The 15,664-nt window shown below is 42.6% G+C and overlaps 1 protein-coding gene across 1 annotated transcript; it reads right to left on the reverse strand.

The window, feature by feature from the left end:
• Positions 1-6,034: 6,034 nt before the first annotated feature.
• Positions 6,035-14,945, reverse strand: ANKRD1 (ankyrin repeat domain 1). Its single transcript, XM_008156919.3, has 9 exons — positions 14,872-14,945; positions 14,032-14,211; positions 12,973-13,110; positions 12,740-12,847; positions 11,488-11,586; positions 9,878-9,976; positions 9,508-9,606; positions 9,285-9,383; positions 6,035-6,883 (listed from the first exon to the last, which is right to left on the reverse strand). The coding sequence occupies exons 1-9, from the start codon at positions 14,896-14,898 to the stop codon at positions 6,773-6,775; spliced, it is 960 nt and encodes a 319-aa protein (XP_008155141.2). The 5' UTR covers positions 14,899-14,945; the 3' UTR covers positions 6,035-6,772.
• Between the last annotated feature and the right edge of the window lie 719 nt (positions 14,946-15,664).

Here is a 15,664-nt window from a genome sequence, read left to right on the forward strand (position 1 = left end):
TAATAGTTTTAATTAACAATAATCTTATATAATAAAAGCCTAATATGCTAAGTGTCTGGTGGACTGGTTGGCTGTTCAACCAATCAAAGCATAATATGCTAATGATATGCTAAGACTGCTCAACTGCTCGCTATGATGTGCACTGACCACCAGGGGGCAGATGCTCCAACTGGTAGGGTAGCTTGCTGCTGGGGTCCAGCCAATTGGGACTGAGTGAGACGGGCCAGACACGCCCTGGAGCCCTCCTGCGGTCCCTCCCTGGCTGACCAACCTCCCGTACCCCTCCCTGGCCCTGATGGTGCACCAGTGGGGTCCCTCGGCCTGACCTGCACCCTCTCACAATCCGGGACCTCTCAGGGGATGTCAGAGACCTGGTTTTGGCCCTATCCTGCAGGCCAGGCTGAGATACCCCATCGGTGCATGAATTCATGCACTGGGCCTCTAGTGTTTTATAAAATACTATTTTAAAAGAATACCCTATTCATAAAGACATAAATTACTAAGAAATGTGTAGGATATCTATGAAGAAAACTGTTAAATGAAAATAAGGGAAATTAAAGAAGACTGGAATACATGGAGGGAGACATTCTTTTTTTTCTTGGATGAGAAGACAGTATGCATCAAATTCTCTCCTAAACTTAATGAATTTAACAAAATCCAAACAAAGTGTCTTATTTGTTTTTGTTTGCTTATGTATGTGCTTGGTTTTTAGACTTGGTGTTTTGAAAGAATAAATATGAGAATAGCTAGGAAATTTTGTAGAACATTGGGAGGGACTTTTACTGCTCAGTGAACAGAAGACAAGAGAACTCTAGTAATTAAAACAGTGTATGATTGGTGCAGAAATTCTAGATTCATGAAAGAGTTGCGAGTCCAGACAGAACCTCTCCAGTTATAAGAAGCAATGATGGTTTGTTTGGTAAGTGGTGCTGGAACAACTGGTTTCCCATGTGGGAGAGGTGGTACAGCATGCCAGTCTAGTGCAGACTGAAGACTACCTGTGTTAAAATGCCAACTCACTAGTACCTCCTGTGATTTGGGGCAAATTACGTAACAACTACCACCTCACTCCTGCCTCACTCCATCTCTTCTCCCTACCTGTGGCATTATTGCAAAGGTTAAGTAAATTAATATGTGTTGAAAGCTCAGAGTAGGTACATGTACAATTTACCAGCTATCATTTTATCATTTAGGAAAAAAACAAGTTAATTCCTAACACATACCCATGCACACACCTATAGTAAATGCAAGTGGATTAAAGATAAATTTTTTAAAATATATTTTATTGATTTTTTTACAGAAAGGAAGGGAGAGGGATAGAGAATTAGAAACATCGATGAGAAAGAAACATCAATCAGCTGCCTCCTGCACACCCCCTACTGGGTATGTGCCCGCAACCAAGGTACATGCCCTTGACTGGAATCGAACCTGGGACCCTTCAGTCTGCAGGCTGATGCTGTATCCACTGAGCCAAACTGGTCAGGGCAAGATAAAATATTTTTTAAAACATGTAAAATACTAGAGAAAAATGTAAGTAAATTTAAAAAATTAAATTTAAAAAATTAAAAATTAAATGTTCGAATGAAAAAAGACCTAAACATGGCCATAAAAGCCAGAAAACAAAAAGCTTGATTGACTTGTCTCTATGAAAGTAATCTGTTAGGCCTTGGCCAGTATGTTCAGTGGTTAGAGCGTCACCCCACACACCAAAGGGTTATAGGTTCGATTCCTAGTCAAGGGCATGCACCTGGGTTGCAGGTTCAATACCCTGTCCCGGTCAGGATGCATGTGAATCGATGTTTCTCACATTGATGTTTCTTTCTCCCACCCCTCAATCCCTCCCTTCCACTCGCTAAAAAAAAAAAATCAATGGGAATAATATCCTCAGGTGAGTATTAACAAAAGCAGCAGATATATATATATATATATATATATATATATATATATATATATATACACACACACACACACACACACACACACACACACACACACACACATATACGTGTGTGTGTGTGTGTGTGTATCTCATAGAAAAGCCCTACTAGGAAAACACATTTATACATATTCCAGAGAGGTCTGGCATCCTTTTAAGTAACTTTTTTAAAAAACATCCAACATGTCCAATGCCATTAGTGTCCACCCTGATCCGTTTTTCCAGGCTGGTATACCCAGCCCTCCGCTACTTCAGATGGTGGGAACGCATGGTCATCTCCATCTTTATACAGAGGATTGTCCTGGACGATGGATGTCACCTTACCCAGAGATGCCTGGAATGTTTTGCTCTCACCCCTTGAGGTTGGCCCACCTTGTGCATTTGTGCTCCTGGGCGCCCTGGGATTAGGCTGAAGAGAGACTTCTCTTGAAGCCACATCTTTGCCTCTTTTCTTCTCCCACCTTGTCCTACTGCCTTCATTTATTCTCAGTAGACCACAAGAATCCTCTTATCAAGTGCTGTTTTAAGGGAACCTGACTTACTAGAAAATTGGGCAAAAAATGCTCAGTAAACATAAAGAAGCTGAACTTCTTAGTAATCAGGCAAAAATTACCAAATGTGAAACTTTATTTTGCTGATCAGGTTGAAAATTTTATAAAATGAGTATTTTCATGATCGTGGGGGAAGGCAATAACATGGAAGAGATATAATTTGATACCAATCTTAAAGATATTCCTGTAAATATGTTTCTTCAGAAATAACTGGTTAGATATAAAGGGTGCATGGATGAGGATATTTATTGCAACAATACCTTAAATAATGGGAAAATGAAAACAACTTTAATGCCCAATAATAATAGGATTAGTTAAATGATCCATTGTACAGTGAAACATAAGAATAAACATGTGTAGAATAGGTTCAATTGAAAACAAAGTTATAAAACTAAATGTACAGTGCCCATATGTAACGTGCACAGAAAAATCAGAGTGCCATGAAATTAGGATTATTGGTGTGGTATAGCTTTTTTCAGTATCTGTTTCTATAATTGGCTTAATATTTAATGAATATGTATTGCTTATTCAAGAGGAGAGAGGAAGTTTTTCATTTGGGGGATGAAAGCAGTGTGATAGATGTTATGACCTGGAGAAAGAGTATAAGAATACACTTGGAAGGAATAACAAAGTCCAAGGGAAAGGGTCCAGATGGCTTCCTGGACAAAAATGCCTCTAACCCAAGCATGTCAAACTCAAAGGCTAACACAGGCCAAATAAATAAGGTTTGAGTTTATGTGGGCCGCAAAAAAACAAAAGCAACAATTTTCATAGAAACGTAGGTTTATTTCAATAGAGACATGCTGAATACAAAGGGCTGAAATAAATGACTAATCGTTAACATAAAATAGTAGAACATTTTAATAAAAATTAATATTTTTTTCTTGAATATTAACTTACCAGACACTGAATAACTGCACAAATTAATAAGTGTAACGCAAATAAACCTATTTTTCTTTTTCTCCGAAAGCAAAATATTTCCTATTGTGCACACCGAACAGGTCAGTCCAAGACTAATGATGTGGCAATCGGCTGCTAAAATATTCGCTGCTAGTATTAGGGGAGAGAAATGGTGTGCCTGCGTGTAAGGAAAATGAATGCAATACGATTATAGTAGTCATTAACGAACGTTGTAGTTCTTTATTAATAATTATGTATAACAGAATATTTAAAAATTAAGTTACCACATTTTTATTAAAACGTTTCTTACATACTGTTATATTGGCTGGGCCACAAAAATATTTTTTGTGGGCCTAGAGTTTGACATACTTGCTCTAACCCAAAGGAAGTATGAGGAGAAATGATGCCTTGGGGTGGGGAGGGGTGGGTGGGGTGGGAAGAAGACCCTTCCAGGGAACTGCCACTACATGCAAAAACAGAAAGGCAAGTGCCTGGATTTTTTTTAAGGAACTGAAAATTCAGTAGAGTTGAAATTTAGAGTTTAGCTAGGAAAACAATGAGAAGTAGGTGAGAATAGAGTTAACAGCTGTCCGATTTTAAGGATTTTAGAAAACATTAAGGAGAAAAGGGAAGCCATTGAAGAACTTTTAAAAGGAGAATGACTTGACCAGATTTGCATTTTAGAAAAATCACTCTGGCTGCAATTTGGAGAAGACTGGAGGGAAGTAAACCAGAGGCTGGGGTCTCAGCAAGGGCCTGGTCATCTGAACTACCGGGGTGGCCCTGGGATGGGAGGAAGTGGGCAGATTACAGAGCAGTGTCCTTGATAAGAAGACTCCGTGGTTGATTGAAAGAGGGTGAGGGGAAGAGAATGTCAAGAACAACTTCCAGGGGTCTCTTGGCCAAAGGAATATTCCCTTCACTGAGAAAACACAAGACAACAGGCAGATTGGGGACAAAGAGCTGGCTTGGGGGGAAGACGAGGAAGGAGCTTATAAAAGTTGACTTCCTATTCAACAGAAACTTGAAAATTTTGCCTGAACTGTTTATCTTTTCTTTAGCAGAGTTGCCTTTTAGCTGAGTTGCCCTTATGCTAGGGGATGTGTTCCATGTGGTTTCTACCTCTATATGTGGCAACACAAAAGTGTTTTACCTCCCTCGTCTCATCTCTTCTTTACCCTCCCACTCTTGTGGGGAGGGAGACTCAAGGAAATCATCATAAAGAGAGGACTTGGTCACATAATAACACATTGAAGTTAATGCCATGGGAGACGTCAGTATTAGCAAGAGAAATGTTGCCTGTGAAAGGGAAGGACCCTGAGCCTTAAGGATCTGAGAAGTTAGAGCCAGGACCCTAGAGGGAGGGGATTGGGAAGGAGGGAGATAGAAGGAAGCTGCCCCTGCCCCTGGGAGGTTGGCTCTGGATTGTTAGGAAATTAGAAAAGGTTCAAAAATATTTCACACCATCCTCAGAACTCCATACGTGTGCATGACCAGCTACCTGCAATAGCTGGTATGGACCATGCCTGAGTGTCCTCTCAAAGTGTTGAAGCCATAGCTAAGAGGTTATGTGTGTGATACTGTCTGGAGTGAGTTCTGGGGAGGGTACCAGTGCTGGTGTTTCATGATGGCCTTCAGACATTTCCTAACATGCCACACTATTCCCATAACATTGCCCTTTCCTCTCTTCTCCTCTGCCTGGGATGCTCTGTGCTTTAACTACTCCAGATTATCCCTCAGATTCCTCTAAAAGCCACCACCTCTTAGCAGTCTTTGTAGATATCCCTACACCCCATCAAATGATGTGCCTCCACATCTTAAATTCATAGCACTCTATTTTTTACTTCATTGTACTTACTACAGGCATTTACTACAGGCAATATATATATATTGATTTCTGTGATTATTTTTAGTATTCATCGAATTTTCTCATCACAGGTCTAAGCACCTGGTCCAACACCTGGCAACAAAACCCTTGGATGTCAGAAGTTATTCAACAGGTGTGTTTTTTTGTTGGAGGCCTTTGACACTGCCAGAGATGTCCATAATAATGGTTAAACCTCAGTCCATTCCTGATGGAATGTCTTAAGGAGCATTGTTTAGCATGCAGTAAACATTCTGCCCACCAGGGGTCTCTTTCCCCCATCATTGGGGCCAAAAGAACTTTTTTTTTTTTTTAATATGTAATATATTTTTATTCATTTCAGAGAGGGAGAGGGGGAGAGAGACATAGAAACATCCATGATGAGAGAGAATCATTGATCGGTGCCTCCTGCATGCCCCACACCAGGGATCAAGCCTGCACCCGGGCATAAGCCCTGATCAGGTTTATCAATGTTCATCCACTGAGCCACCACGGCCAGGCAAGAGCTTACGCCTTTGTATCAGTGGTTTTGAAGCCTTGCAGCCCAAGGTGTGGTTGTGGCATACCACCACCTCTAGGACCTCAGGTCCAGTCAGAGCCTGGCAGAATCAGAATGTGCATCCTAAGATCCTCATGTGATCCGCATACATATTAACTACTGAGAAATACTGTTCTACAGGGCAGTCCTAATCTGAAAAACTTGGAGGAATAACAACACCCCATCTAAATGGCATTTTCCACTTACAGAAGCACTTAGAAAGAGGTTTAGAATGTGTTTGCTTTTATTATGAATATAAAATATACATACGACATACGATACATTTACACATTTACAATTTGCCTTTACTTCCATCTTTCTGAGCAAACCCCATTCTGCATGGCCCCATTGCCCACTCCTTCCACTGCACTCCGCTCACACTCACAACATCCGCTTCACCTTAGCACAGTGCGCGACTTGGTAAGGAATACCAGGCCCAGCCGGAAAATGGCTGGCTTTCCCGTCCTTCTCTTTCATTCTACTGTTTCCATCACTATATGCTTTTCCATTGCCTCAGACTTCAGCAATAAAAATTCAGGAGAAAAGAGGGCGGCAATAACCACCTTTGTCTCTTAAAAACACCTTGAAATATCCTACGTGAGTGAGGTGACACATAGGCAGCCACTGAGCACTGCTCATTGGCATGGGTTACGGACTATCTACGGGAAGGCTCTGGAGCGTTGTGTACGAATCAAGCTCTGCCCACCAAACGGATGAGCATAAAGAGTGTCAGTGATAGTGGAGTTCATTTAAGAATAAATAAATAAATACACAGGAATAGATACAAATAAATAGAAGGGGTCGCTCAAAGGGAAATTTCAATGCCTATGTCCCCGTGCTTCCTCAAAACTTCATAAGGTGCAGCCTGACCATGGGTTGATGAGGAGAAGCAGGGTTTTATAACTAAGTTGCTCTTCTCTGGGGCCGTGCCTTCCAAAGGCCACCGGTGAGGAGCAGCTGAAGAAAGCCTGCAGTCGTGTCTCTTAGAATGCAGCTATGCGAGAGGTCTTGTAGGAGTTCTCTTTGAGGCTGTCAAATATCGCTTTGGTTCCATTCTGCCAGTGTAACACCAGGTCCATCGGGGTCTTCCCAGCCTAATCAAAACAGATGAGGCAATTTGACTTCCAGATGGGAGGCATCTATAAATTCACATCCTCTCTCAAGATATGTTTAATGAGGGAATGGATGGGTGTGTGTTGCTGAAGTGTTTTATGCTTTCTTCTGTGAGTGATTTGCCATTTTTATTCAAACCAGTCTTTCACTGTTTCTCATGGGAATGCTTTTGGCATTTCAGATTAGCATTCCCCCCCCCCCCCCATCTCCCCACAGGACTATTTCAGGTATTAATAAAAATCCCCAGTTCCTATCAATTTGTAAAATGATTCCTTGATTGATAAAAACTGGTGGTAATCCAGCTGCTTCAACGCCTTGGCTTAAATGCTCAGGAAATGCTCAGAACTATTACTGCTCCAGGGGGTAGACTTTTCACAACTAGTTACATTGAGCTCTCTCCCAGGAAAGTTTTCTTTTCTGGAGGTGACATCAATGACATGTGTGAATAAATAATTTTTGACGCCAAAATTCTTTTTCTTTTGAATGTCTCAAGATATCACAGAAAATTAAAATTATGTCACCTCTCAATTCTTGTCTTTAAATATGAGAAGTTCTAAAACTTTCCATCTCTATTCATTCGGAAGTCTCTCTTTAACACGGAGATTGCGAATTGGCAGCTTTGAGATGCTAATCAGTCTAGAGACCTGTTTTGTGTTGGCCCAAACAGCTTAGGTTTTGTGTGTGTGTTTTGTACATTGGAATTAATTATCAACAGTTGGAAAATAAGAGATTTCCCAACTGAATTTGTGATCTCTGAAAAAAAAAAAACTCAGAAGAGCTGGCAGCATGAGATTGGTTCTGCAAAGCAACAACGGGCTGGATTTGGGAAGAGCCTCCACCTTGCAAAGCGATGTGCACCGATTCCTGCAGCCACCACTTAGGTTATTTATATGATCCGCTGCCCCTGTGCATATTGAGTTAGTGGCCCTGTAACCTTCACTCTGGAACGTCTCACGCATCTCTCTTGAGAAACACTTATCGGCAGACATGAAGACAGTTTGGAAAACAATAGAATAACATGTTGTGTGTTGTTTCCAATCCCTTCCAAGATGGTTTCCAATAGCTAATTGTTCTTTTGTGGAACATTGACCCATGGGGTCAATGACATGAATAGTTTCAGAACCCGCATGCCTGGGTCTCACTGATATACAAAACTCTGAGCCCTATTTGTATATTTTTGGCTATTCCATAAATTCCTGGCACTCCTCTCTATGGAAATCTATCTCCTGATTTTCTGCCTAGTTACACAGTCTCCCCAATCTGTATGCTATTTATCTCTGCGGGTAGTGTCTCACTGGGAAAAAAAAAATCGTATTTTCTGCAGCTTTAGAGATTTGTTTGAATCAACTCTTTTTCTGATACTTTAAATTATTAGATAAAGCCAATCCCAAAATCAGGACTGAGGGAATTCTTCCTTTAATGCTTTCCCACCCCAAGCAGCAGTCTCTATTTCTTGCACTTATTCTTTGTTCCTGTCATCAAGCCAATTGTTTTCATGATAATATATTCCTCTCAGTCTCATAGTAATACAATAAGGAGAAGAAATAATTCACATTATATGATCACTGGGATTTTCTTTTCCTTCTTTTTTTTTTTAAGCACTTCTCCAAAAGCTTTCAAGTTATTTTTTCAGTAATTTACACCCTTTCCTCTGGGTGATATTTTTATAGCTTATATTAGATGATGTTTGCCTGGGAATTGGGATGATGAGAAGTTGGTTTCATTCCCTGCTTACAGATGAAGCTAAATTAATACAGACTTGTAAAGGGGGCTTATACAAGCATTTTCGATGCCTAAGTATAGGAAGTTATTTTTGAGGGATGTGCAGATAAACCAAAGCGGAAAATAGATGGAGATTATCTCAAAAATATAGGCAACAGTACAGCGGCCCCTGGAAGAAAGTGGTAGCATGCGATGCTGCTGTCAGGAGGGGAGTACTGCGAACTCCTGGGATTAGATAATTGATTGAGTTGAGTTCATCGGCTCTGGCTGCGATGACCACTGTGGAGTCTGAGACCACTTCAGGAAGGTGGTGGCTATTCCTGTCAACCCCAGGCCGTGCTCAGCCAGGATGGCCACAGCAGGTTGCACTTGTGTCCGTGGAGGCGAGCCATTGGGCCATCTTTTTATTTTCAAGACCACATTCTAAGAGAATTACTAGATACCACGTTAGACACTGAAGTCATGGCAGTCACCAGGGCTCTCCCCCAACTCTGACCAGGTGGCCCGAGTCTGCCAAGGTTAGCAGTGATGGAATGGACCAACCGGGGCACTGAAACCGTTAGAGACGACCCCTGAAATACTAGCGTTGTGGGACGATTTCCAAGATGGTTTGATAAACTGGAAATCCTGCAGGCAGGGCCCCTTGTGTGGAGCACTTACACAGTTCTTGACGCTGAGGTCCGCGCCATACATGATCAGGAGCCGGATCATCTTGTAACGGTTCAGTCTCACGGCGTCGTGCAGCGGGGTGTCTCCTTCCTAGAGAAGCAGAGTGAACACGCTGAAGGGGGGGGGGGGGGGGCCTGAGGGCAGAGGGGGGTGCCGCGGGTGCCGGCTTGGGGAGTAATTCCAAATCACCAAGGAGTAAACTCGGACTACTCACTCGGTCTTTGGCGTTGAGGTCCGCCTCACAGGCGATGAGATGCTCCGCGCACTCGTAGTGGCCGGTCCTCACGGCCACGTGCAGCGCTGTGCTGAGCAGCTGGGAGATGGAAGAACGAGGTTGATTTGCTGGGCGCGAGGACCGGGCTGTCCCAGACCCCGAGGCATGTGGGGAGGCGGGGGAGTGGCCGCTATGGTACCCCACACCCTGCATGGGCTCTCAGCAGATGGCAAAGGTGGGAGGAGGGGGGAAATGAGGAATGCAGAGGGGAGGGGGAGAGGGGCAAGGACAGAGGATGAGAAGGGGGAGAGAGGAAGAAGGAGGGGGGGGCGGTGAGGGGCGGGCGCAGGGGCTGCAAGAGGAGAAATACCTTATCCCGGGCACTGATTTTTGCTCCTTTATTCAGCAACAGTTTTAAGACATCCACATTTCCTCCACGGCTTGCCCAGTGGATGGCTGTAGATTCCAGCTATACCCGGAAGGGAAAAGGACATGGCTTACCATAAAGAAGAATCTGGTCAGAGGAATCAGTGCGGACGTGGTGACTAAGGCCCAGGTACACCTGCTTTGCTAGGGCATCTGGTAGCAGTGGTTATCCCCGTCTAGATCCCCAATTCCAACTATTGGAGTTGAAGGCTCTTTGCCAAACGTTTTACCTAAACTCCCTGGGTGTGAGCGGGAGTATATGCATGCATATGTGTGCATCTGTCGTGTGCATCATTAGGAGGCTCTTAATCTAATAAGTATGTATTAAGAAGAATAAGAGCTACAATTTGTTGAGAATTTCCTCGTGCCAACATAGTGCCAGCCACCCTCTACTTGGTCGTCCTCCCGGCAACATTATGAATGAGGTAGATGGTACTGTGATGAGAAAATCAAGGCTCCACAGTCGTCATGTCTGTTTCCCAAGGACACACAGCTAGTGAATGGCAGGATAGATATGCAAACCCACTTTCAATCACTTTTGCCAAATACGAATACTCAAAAGTTCTAGAAAAAGTGTACTTCAAAATTCTGGCAGAATAAAAGTGGTCCCTTCCAAAAGATTTTAACTTGCATCTGACACCTCTTCCTGTGCTCTGTTGTTTCTTATCTCCTGCCCGTTCTCGCCCCTCCTCTGTGCTAGCATGGCCTCTGCACCTCGCCTGTCATCCCTTGTGGTCCCTGCACGCTGCACCTACTCAGAGAGGGCCCCCTCCGCTGCTCTGTGTGGTTTGTCTCTGGCCTGTCAAATCCCACACTCACGAATTTTAGTGTCTTTCCATGCTAACTTCATTTTTTGTTTCTTAATCGTTTTCCTGTGTGTCTTTAGGGTTCAGTTTTGGCCAAATCCTTTGTACTCTTCATGTACCTTTTCCACTTTGCTCTAAAGTCAAATTGAGCTGCATTTAAATAAATAAAGCATTTTTCCAGCTCAATTTCAGTTCATAAAATACGCTGTATACTGGTCTTTGTAGAAATCACAGTGTTGAATTATTGAGGTCTGAAAAGCAGCTGCTTTCCATAGATGCAATTCATTTAGTATGCAGTCTAGCCCCAAATCACATCTACAGCAGTCGGCATCTATCATATAAGGCATGCAGCGAGAGAATTCTGATTCATTGCTGGCAGCCCAGGGGCCGCGCGCAGACTGCCGTGTATAATGGAAGGGCGGGGATGTTGAAAGGCGAGTGTCGACTGTATTACTTCTCAGTAATGCTACTGACTTGATAATGACCCAGCTCTCTGATGAGGATATTGAATTCTGCTCAACAGCTTTCACTTCCTTCTTTTCCCTGGAACACTTCTCTCCTTTTCAGTATGTATAGAAAATACTTTCCACATGACCTAGTCCCATCTCTTGTGTGGAGAAATAAGCTTTTGCCTAGTTCTCTCAGATCAATTTCCAACCCAATCAGCCCTGTGTTTCATTTTAGCTTTTCTCAAGCTTCATATAGTCTATACATTTTGGCTTATTTCCAAGCGAAAAAATATATTCACCATATCACGGAATTCGATCTGTGCTCCAGCTTCCAGTAACTTCTCCACAATTGCCAGGTGTCCTTCCAAGCACGCTCTATGCAGAGCTGTCCGTTTATACTGTCAGGATAGAGATTAAAAGAGAGAAATGCATATAAAAATGTGCATAAATCCTTTCTAGTGGGTATGAATCTCGGGACTCTGATGACCTAATTGATAGAAACTGGAGTGCTTCTTTATGAATTAGAAATGTTAGGTTCACTAAAATTGCAGAACTAGAACAATTATCCTGCAACTTGAGATTTGTGCTTCCTGCAAAGTACATTTCTAAGTGCCTAGAAGTCTACATATTGAGATGTGAACTTGAAGGTTCAAGATGACCTAAATGCTAATTTTTCCCTCTGTTGTATTTTGCACCTTCATTGTTTGTGTGATAATTTATCATGCAGATGAGACCGTTTTCTTTCACCTGGGACTGTTGGTAAGTTAAATATCAAAAAGTATTCAATTCATTTTAAGAAAATGGGAGCACTCGTTTTTAGTTCAACTTCAGAAATGATTCCCCATTTACATTTCTGAATACAAAAAGGATGAGTGATTTCTGGTAAATTGGCTTCATACAAATAGGTGAATTAGACTTATTAAAAGCTGCAACAACTTTAGGCATTACAGATAAGGACACTGAGATTGAGGAAATGCAAATTAGCTGCTAAAAATCAAGTAGCGAAGTAGAGATAGAACTGGCACGTGAACACTAGTCTCTGAACTTCCCACCTAGAGCAGATGTGTTTCGGTCCAATCAGAGATGATGCTAATTATATACAGGGTGTCCCCAAAAAATGCATAGACATTTTGAATAATTATTAACTCCAGTGGGTTAAATCTGAAAAGAAAGAAACATCAATTGAGCTATCAGAAAAAAGTGTATATACATTTTTGGAGGGACACTCTATTTCTGCAAAGGTAGTTTGTTGGCCTGGCCTTATTAAAAGCCTATCCCAAGGACCTAAGAAGTTAAAGGCGAGTGAAAAATCAGCCAAAAATATACGAGTGCAAAATGTTATTCAGTCAATAGCACTAATCCAGGTTTGGGGGGGGGGGGGAGGGTTTGGACCACTGTACTCTTCTGTTAAGCTGCTGACATATGTGGCAACAGCTGGGGAAGCTGTTTCAGGTGGATTGATTTTTGGCACCATGTTAGCAAGGCTGCAGTAAAGCCGAAGAAACACAAAATTAATGAGCTGGGTTTTGCAGTGCTTTGTGCAAGCCTTACCTCATCACAAGCATCTGGATTGTTCTGGTCTGACAAGAATTTTTCTACTACTGGCAATTTATTCTCCAGGGCAGCCTTCAGAAACCGGGGCACATCCACAGGTTCTGTCTAAAGCCAAAATAGGGTGAGAGTTACCCAGGAGCGGCCCAACATTCAATCAAACCCTCCACAGGTTTATTCCCCTGTAGCACACACGCCAGACATGTAAGACTACAAAGCCTAAAAGCCCTTACGATGATTTCAGGTTCAGGTTCCTTCACAACCGGAACTTTAGTTTTCCTGTATTTTTTCTTTTTCTTCAGTTGAATGATAACTTCAAGGTCTTCTAAATTTTCAAGCTTTGATCTTTGTTCTAGTTTTTTCTTCTTGAGCTAAAAAAGAAATCTGTGCTTCAAAATATGTTGAGTTCTACTGACAAGCATTCTGGTTGTGTCTAAACAAAACCTGCAAGTTCTGAGATAAGTATGTGTACAGCTTGAGCAAAAGAATAGAAAAAATAAATCTTTGATTTCAGTTTAGTCATGTCTTATTCGAGGATTTGGGGGTGTGATTTTTTAATTAATTGCCTTCAGCTTCACTTATCTTGCATGTAGCATCAACTTTTGACTAATTGGAGATAGGATCTAGTCTCTAAGTGATGATTTTGTAATTACTGCCATAAACAAACCCCAGATTTCTGTCGAATTTTTTCCCTCATACTCAAGAATTTTTTTTTTTTACCCAAAATAATCTAATAATGAATGCTAAGCTTTGAAATATCAATGCCAATCTCTTTCAGGTGGCCCAGTAAGCAGGGACCATGAAACAGACTGTCCAAGGACCACAGCTAACTAATGCATGTTTTATCTGTGGTTAGTTAAGGAATGAAAATTCACCCAGGAACACAGATCTTAGCAACACAGATAGTAGACACAGCCAAACAATGATCCTTAGACCACAAACCACGCTATTGAGAGAAAGGGGTCTCTCTTTCTTGGGATTAACTAGATAGATGCATGTGACATCAGAAATTCACTGGACACGTTTCTCTTTCCAAGTCTCTCCATCAGAACATGGTCAAAGAGCCTTCCATCATTGATTCAGAATCTGGAGGACGTAGTCTGGCCAAAGAGTCCTTTCCCACAATGTATCCCATGGAAGTTGTCTCTTTATGGGGGCTCATATTTGGTATGAAACACCTTTGGGGTGGTGGCGTTTATTTTGTTTCTCTCTTTGCTTCTTCCTGCTTGGCACCGCCTTTTCCCTGCGCTATCCCTAACCTCCCACCGGTGGATCCCATGGGAAGTTCTTACCTCTGCCTCTCGCTGTTTCTCAATTTTCCACTGCTGCTCTGCAAGGCTCACCGAGTGGGCCGGAAGTGTTTTCAGGTCCTCGTGCTTCTCCAAAGCAACAGCAGCTTCATACTCTCCATCTGTGAAATCCTCCGGGAGGAACTCCCCAGTGTCCCCACTGCCATTCTTCTTCCCTGTGACCTACGAGGGGAGAAGATGGCAGGTCAGAGTAGCAGGGCTTGTCCTGGGGTCGTCCTCTGTGGAGGATGCTGCAGGAGGCCCCTGGTCCTCCCTGGCAACAGCCGCCCCCGTGCAACTGTCAGGTCTCAGGTGTGACCCATCGCTGCGATGTTCCAGGACTGCCTTCAGGTACTTGTCCTGCTGTCATAGTTAAATCAAGGTTCAGGTTAGATTGATATGCTGAAGTACACTTAATCCACTGAGTCACGTTTCTCCTAGGAAAATCAAAACCACCCCCTCTGAATACTTAAAATTCTTTCATCTTGTTACTTTTGATAACTCTTGGCCTTGAGTTGAAAAGTTTTCTGACACATGTTCTTGCCATAGAGCTTCTTCCCTGAGGCATTTTGATAATGACATGTGAGTGTACACTTTAGTAATAAAACCAAAAAGGAAAAGGTAATAAATAGGAAACGTGTAGAAAATTCATTGCTCCCAGCTCCATTTTTTCCAGTTTCACTCATTTTATCACATAAACCAACCACTTTCCATATACGACATTTTCACTGTGCATTATATACCTGTGCATTATGCCTAAAAGAAAAAAGGACATTTTCATTTTCAAATTAAAACCAAGACCAAACCAGTTTTCATTGCATAAAAATAACATGTCTTACGTACCAGCTCTTCCACTTTCAGCATCATCATGTTGGCCTGAAGTTTGTCTGTATGTTTTTCTCCTGCGGAATGAATCCCTTCAGTCGGCCCTGCTGGGCTCCTCCACGCGGGGCAGCTTATATAGCCAGGGCTGGGTGAGATAATCTTCCAACCTGGGAACCCAAGTAACACCCCCGCCCCCACCAGTGGCCAGCTCAGAGGCAGGTGAATTTTCGTTCCAGACTCAATGTCTGGGAAGCAGAAGAGGGAGGAGATGACAGGCAACCCCACTGAATATGTGAATCAAGAGGAAATGTGAGAGGGCCATTCCTTTGGCAGTGACCACACCGCTCAGCAATGCCAGTCATCCTATTTATCGGGAAGCCAGGGGACAGCTGCCTGTTGATATTGCACCACAACACTGCTCTTTTGCCTTCTTTGTCAGCTTTCATATGACTGACTCTATCAGGAAAATGTAAATACCCAGCACATCACACTCCCGGTAATATCTTTCTGATAAGCGGACTTATCAGCACTTCACTTGGGGGAAGTGTTACTTCAGGACATCCTATTCCCATGGGTAAACAGCCTGAGAGGAAAGGATCCGAGTCCGCATGGCCCTTGTCTATATCGGTTGGAATTCTCTGGAGTGATGTCTGGGGCTAAAAAGGCCCCATGACATGCCTTCTTGCCATCATTATAAGAAATTGAAAGCATTCAGTAATGCACTTTTGTTTTATGGCGTCATTGGCCATAATTAGCATATGACAGACACACTTACTGTCTTCTAAAACAGCATACTTACTGGAGCAGTTTT

This window comes from Eptesicus fuscus, chromosome 17, assembly GCF_027574615.1.
Source record: "Eptesicus fuscus isolate TK198812 chromosome 17, DD_ASM_mEF_20220401, whole genome shotgun sequence".
NCBI lineage: Eukaryota > Metazoa > Chordata > Mammalia > Chiroptera > Vespertilionidae > Eptesicus > Eptesicus fuscus.

What these genes read in the sequence shown, in the direction of transcription:
- ANKRD1 (XM_008156919.3), bottom strand. Translation starts at nt 14,898, where the DNA reads ATGATGATGCTGAAAGTGGAAGAGCTG. An exon ending in AACCTGAACCTGAAATCATC is followed by an intron (nt 12,848 to 12,972) that starts GTAAGGGCTTTT and finishes TTTTGGCTTTAG; the next exon opens with ACAGAACCTGTGGATGTGCC. An exon ending in ACCTCAACGCCAAAGACCGA is followed by an intron (nt 9,384 to 9,507) that starts GTGAGTAGTCCG and finishes CTGCTTCTCTAG; the next exon opens with GAAGGAGACACCCCGCTGCA.